General features: G+C 36.2%; 1 protein-coding gene across 13 annotated transcripts in view; it reads right to left on the bottom strand.

Annotated features, from left to right (window-relative positions):
• ALS2 (alsin Rho guanine nucleotide exchange factor ALS2) overlaps positions 1–6,415 on the bottom strand; it is a 73,855-nt gene that overhangs the window by 44,504 nt on the left and 22,936 nt on the right. For 11 of the 13 annotated variants that reach the window (XM_029934060.1, XM_029934061.1, XM_029934053.1 and 8 more), the window contains 3 exons: positions 5,620–5,977; positions 2,855–3,023; positions 1,425–1,521 (listed from right to left, as the gene is read on the bottom strand). In XM_029934060.1, coding sequence (XP_029789920.1) covers positions 1,425–1,521; positions 2,855–3,023; positions 5,620–5,977 — 624 coding nt within the window. Of the gene's footprint in view, positions 1–1,424; positions 1,522–2,854; positions 3,024–5,243; positions 5,342–5,619; positions 5,978–6,415 lie in introns of those variants that run through there. The other 2 variants (XM_029934063.1, XM_029934062.1) reach the window with 2 other exon arrangements.

Here is a 6,415-nt window from a genome sequence, read left to right as displayed (position 1 = left end):
TTTCTTTCCAATTTTCTAATATAAAAATATTAAAATCCTTTAATATACATATTTGTATAAATTTATTTATTTCCTTAGAATAAACTCCTAGGCAAAGAAATCTTAGTCCATGAATCTGCACATTCTGATTTTTGATACATACTGACAAGCTGTTTTCCATCATGTATGTTCCTGCCAGCACTGCATCTTTTTCCTACATCCTCACCAGCACATAGTAATAAATGCAATCCTTGCTAATCTGATAGGCGATAAAATATTTTACTGTTGTTTTAATGTATGTTTGTTTACTAAGTGGTTGAACATCTTTTTATTCATTGCTGGACATTTCTATTTCTTTTATGAATGGAATACAAATACCATTTGACAATTTTTCTTTAGTATCAGTAACATATCATATATGTTACAAATGTTTTTTCCAGTTTGTTACATATCTTAATTTTGTTTGTGGTGATTTTTGCCACTCATGAGTGTAGAATTATTACATAAACAAACATATCATCTTTACTTTCTGATCTCTGATTTTGATGATCATGCCCTTTCCTACTCCTAAGGTTACTGGAAAAAAACAAAACAAAACACCTGAATCTGTTCTTACATATGTAAGGTCTTATTTTTTAACATCTACATCTTTAACTCATCTGGAAGTAGAATATGTGAAGTTATCTTCCATTTTCTTCTGCAAATAAGCCAATGGTTGTTCAACAGTATTTACTGAAAACTCAGTCTGGTTTCTTTGAATGATTTGAAATGCCCACTTTTACCATATACTAAATTTTCATATATACTTGGGTCTACTTCTAGTCCATAGGTATATTTCTGTTTCACTAATCTGTTTGTAATCTAACAATATATTTACATATTTTTTAAAGTTTATTTATTTAGAGAAAGTGTGCATGCACAAGCTGGAGAGGGGCAGAGAGAGAGGAAGAGAATCAATCCCACCAACTGTGAGATCATGACCTGAGCAGCAATGAACCGTTAGACGCTTAACCAACTGAGCCACCCAGGCACACCCAGATCCCACAACTTAAAAAAAGAAATACCTTTTTTTTCTTTTCATAGTGTATTACTTACAGATTTTCTTCATCAAAAAACAAATAAAAATTCATCAATACCCTGGAAAATCTTGAGTTGTATTTTTTGGTAAGAGCACACTATGGAAACTTTGTTAGGTAGACCAGTGTTGAATCAAATTCTACTATCATACATGTGACTTTACACAAGCTACATAATTTCTCTAAACCTCCCTTTCTTTATCTGTAAAATGGAAACAATAAGACAGTGCAATGTAAAACACTGGAAAGATCAAATGAGATATAGTATTGTTGCCTGACACACAGTAGACACTCAAAAAATGATGGTCCAATTTGGTCATGTTAACCTTCAATGAAATTAAAATCAGCTTTTAACAGTTTGCATCCTACCTGGGATTTCGCAGTAAGTGCAAGAGAATGGTAACCACCTGCCTCCAGATAGATTACTTCTTTCCCATCAAGACATTTTACACACAGTGGTTGAAGCCTTAAAGAAAAAATACAGACACAAATTCAAGTAAAAAGGCTCAGCAAGAATCTTGACCTTTTTCAAATTACAGAGTAAATGCTTTTGAAGAAAAATAAACATTTCAAAAGAAAACCTTAAAATAAAAAAACTGAGGCACCCGGGTGGCTCAGTCAGTTAAGTGGTTAAGAGTCAGACTTCTGGCTCAGGTCATGATCTCACAGTTCATGAGTTCAAGCCTGGTCAGGCTCTGTACTGAGAGCTCAGAGCCTGAGCGTGCTTCAGATTCTGTGTCTCCCTCTCTCTCTGCCCCTCACATGCTCACACTCTGTCTCCCTCTCTCTCTCTCAAAAATTAACATAAAAGATAATTAAAAAATTAAAATACTGAACATATATTCAATTTGCTCCTAAATATTATAAATAATTTTGGGTGGTTTTAATTTAATGTCTATCAATCACCATTTAGCCATCATAATTCAGAATCTTAAGAATCAAAAGGCTACTAAATGATTATGGCAGAGACACAATAAAATTCAGGACACAATAAAAATATAGCCATAGACAGAACTCTTTTTTTTGAATTCCACAGTTGCCTTCACTCTGCTAAGAATAGAGATATTTACATTAACTAGCTATTTTAGATAATCATTCCATTTATACACCTTCACAAATATCTGATCTGTTAATATATCATGAGTTCTTCTTAAACAATCAATAGTTTTCCTTGACATACATGAATGGTTTAATATTGCTATGATAGTTATTTTGGCAGCAGCAGAGGAACATCTTTCAAGTAAAAAAAATTTGTTGGGTCTTTTTTATAAATTAAAAATTTGAACTATTCAAGTGTTCTAATGAAATACAATCTTTTTTCAAATGTTTATTTTTGAGAGAGAGAGAGAGAAACAGAATGCAGGCGGCAGGGGGAAAGTGAGAGAGAGACAGACACACACAGAATCTAAAGCAGGCTCCAGGCTCTGAGCTGTCAGTACAGAGCTTGACATGGGGCTCGAACTCATAAACCATGAGGTTATGGCCTGAGCAGAAGTTGGATGCTTAACCCACAGAGGCACCCAGGTGCTCCTCAATGAAATACAATCTTATCCCAAACATCCCTTTCTGTTCTAAGATGAATATACAACAAAGAAGAGATGGAAGGTACACCGTGGATACTTAAGTCCTTTTAGGTATAGATTCAAGACTAACATGACAGGTTTGTTGTTGTTGTTTTAAATCGCTATTAATGATATATAATAACCTGGAGCTAGAAAGGACAGGATTTCCTCTCTGAGGAAACGGTGATATAGAGACCTTACAGCTGACTCCTAATAGTACACACTGGCAGCACTTACCGAGGCAGAACGTCACCGTGCCCCAGCTGCCCTTCCTTCCCTTTCCCCCAGGTCCACACCTCCGTTCTCAGAGAAGGCAGGAGTGCATCTGCTTCTCCACTGTACGTAGGAGTCAGAACCACTGTTCGAGTTTTTACTCGTGCAGCTTTTCTTAAGAGCCTGGGGGAAACTGAAAACAAACCAAAGATGGAGTGAGGGAGTAGATGGGTGAGGAAAAAAACACATGATTTTGACCAACTCTTTTTTTTCAAAGAAATACACTAACATGGTATTTGTGAAGGATTTCTATAGGTTCTCTGCAAAAATAGAGATTTAATAGTCGGATGAGTTTGGTAAATGCTGTCTACTACATTTTATCCCTCCACTATCTGCCCCTTATATTCACACCCTTACTAGCAGGCTAAAGGCCCTGACAAGTCCTGAAATTAAAACACTTGTTTAAATTTAACTCAGCCCTGCTTCCAGCATTTGACTACAGAATCCTTTCTGTATAACATTTATGTTACATAGAAAGTCTATGTGACACTCTGGGAAACTTGCATTCTGAAGAATATGCTTAACACAATACTATACTAAGGCTGACAAATATTTTTCCCATTTTAAAAGAGTTAAAAGTAAAGGCTTTCAAAAAAAAAAAGTTAAGCTTTTCCAAGTTAAAGTTTAATATATTATAAATATTATAATAAAGGAGACATTTTGATATAAAATTTCAGTGTTTCTATGATGGGAAAAAGATTATGAATGGGAAATGCTGAAAACTTTTGAATTTTGCATATTTCAAATTACTTTATAGAGGACTTAAACAATGTTATAAAAAATCTTTTATAATCTTTTATAGTATTCAAAATTATAACAATGATGAATACCACTACGTAAATCTTGTACACTGATTTGGTGACAGGTTATGTTTTGGAGAAAATCATCAAATGGCCCGAAGTGCAGACTTGTTCACTTGGTCATTAACTTGAGGGCCACAAAACGGTGATCATTACACGCTACAATCAACATCTTTTCTGGTAAGCGTGCCATCCATTTTACATTCAGCCACTTAAATAACCCTGCTGGACATTTCTTCAGAGATGCATTTCAGATAATTTTAAAAGAGAGACAGAAAAAAGTGCACATCAAATTTTTCTAAAGATACTTTAGGTCACTAAGTAAAATTTAACCTAGGAAATAAGTCCATTAGTGGGACTGTATATTTCAATGCCCTAATGACATGACAAAAATCAATATTTCACATTTGTGGTTCCAGATCTCAAATATTATTTATTTTGAAAATACTAAAGGACATTTCAGAATGAGAAAATTTTGGCACAAAGTTCTCCTTCAGGCTTCATTAAATCCATGGACTTTCTTTTTACACACACACACACACACACACACACACACACACACACACACACGCAGGCATGCTCAAATTAATCAGGACTAAAGGTTTTATTTGTGGAGATGAAAACCTGGTGGTGATGCAAATAAGAAGGCAGGATGGTGGAAGTGCTCACGGACACAGTGGTGCTGTACTGAGTAAGCAGAAGCAAGAAGCAGGCAGAGCAGAACGGGTAGTTTTAGTGTAGTCTAAGGTTCCTAACCTTAGAGCTTGCACAAAATAGTGTAAACCAGGGACAGTAGAGTCCACTGTGTTTTGGTAAATAAAGATTGATTGGAATATATGGCTGTGTATTATTTATGGATACTTTTAAGCAACAATGGCAAAGTTGAGTAATTATATAACACAGATTGTGTGGCCTGCAAATCATACAGTATTTCTTTTTAGCTCTTTACAGAAAAAGCTTACCAACTCAAACTTTAACATATACACTAGTCACCTGGCTATCTTATTATAATGCATATTCTGATACAGTAAGTTTGAAGTGAAGCCTGAAGGCCTGCATTTCTAACGAATTCCCAGATGCTGCTGTTGTTTCTGATCTGCAGGTCACATTTTGAGAAGCAAAAAGCTGAAAGATTGAGATTCCTGAACCAACTGAGAAACACTAAAGAACCAACTGCTGAACAGTCTTTTTTTTTTTAATGTTTTTTTAATCTTTTATTTTATTTTTGATACAGAGAGAGACAGATCATAAGAGGGGGAGGGGCAGAGAGAGAAGGAGACACAGAACTGGAAGCAGGCTCCAGGCTCTGAGCTAGCTGTCAGCACAGAGCCTGATGTGGGGCTTGAACCCACGAACGTGAGATCTGACCTGAGCCGAAGCCGGAGGCTTAACCGACTGAGCCACCCAGGCGCCCCCCCCCCTTTTTTTTAAATTTTTTTTTAAATTTTCTTAATTTTTTTTTAATGTGAACAGTCTTAATACTAGATGTTTATTGGTAATTCTATCCAAAAATGAAATTTTCTCTTATTGAAGCCAAAAATTACTTCCACTTTTAGGCCAAATACAGTGAATCCCTACTTACCCAATGGTCACATCTGCAACTTCATCCATCTGGACTATAGGCCTCAACTATGATATAAGGAGGCTATCGCTACATTCCAGAATAAAATAAGATCCATAAATAAGGTTCATAAGCAGAAGCAGACATCACACACAAAAAATTAGCTTCTACAGTTACTTCTAAAGCAGAGAAATATGTAACTTTCTTTTAAAACCACCTAAATGACCAAAATTTTAAAAATTCTGACATCTGAAGATGTCAGCTTTAGCGATCAGGAAAGTTACTAATTTGTCAGGATATAGCACATGATGTCGGGAACATTTTGGATTTACCAAAAGCCAGGTCACAAACCCCGGCTATTTCCTTACCTTGGGACAACAATCCCGGCAGGGAGAGTCTTCGGCTGCCTCCCTCTGATTCTTCTTCTCTGATGTCCACAAGACTTGAACTTTTCTTTCCTTGCATTGATTCCTGCTTAACCTGTTCTTCTCTGCTGTCTTTCAGACCTTCCGGGGCTACGGAGCCACTGCCTGCCTGAGCTCCAGGCTCACAAGGGGCTGTACTATAGAAGTTCATAACTTTCTTAAGGGACAAGGCCCCGGCTTCGTATGTAGCAGCCACTCTCACACCAACAGCAGACGCACAAGAGACTACTAGGCTGTTAAGGGCTGAGGTGCTTGTGGTTGGTGGGCTGTGAAGATTAGGAACTGCTTCTTCTACAAGAGGCTAAAATATACACACATAAAAAAGTACATAAAAATATAATCCCTTATACAATCAGCAATCAACATATAGTTTAACCAAAACTATCAATATTTGCAAATATAAGACTCTAAAACAAAGGTCTCTTCATCTTCAACTTAAAGGTATCCCCTCTTGGTACTGGATTTACAAACACATTATATGGAAATGAGTATTCAAAATACAGCTCCTTATCAAAAGTACTTCCTCTCACTGTTGTGGTTTTCCACGCTATTCAAACGTAAGCCCCAGCTGCTTACATAAGCAGACAGGGGAAGAAAGGTCTGGAAAACACAGCCTTGGATACGAGGTGCACTGTGACAGCTCTGGATATATAAGGTTAATAAGGTTAACAATTCATAGAATAAATTTTAGAAAGTATTATTATTGATGAGTTTCAGGAAAATTTATACAGATTGCTAC

The sequence above is a fragment of the Suricata suricatta genome, chromosome 3 (genome assembly GCF_006229205.1).
Source record: "Suricata suricatta isolate VVHF042 chromosome 3, meerkat_22Aug2017_6uvM2_HiC, whole genome shotgun sequence".
Lineage (NCBI taxonomy): Eukaryota > Metazoa > Chordata > Mammalia > Carnivora > Herpestidae > Suricata > Suricata suricatta.
Note: the sequence above shows the minus strand (reverse complement) of the source record. Positions and strands in the feature narration are given on the sequence as shown.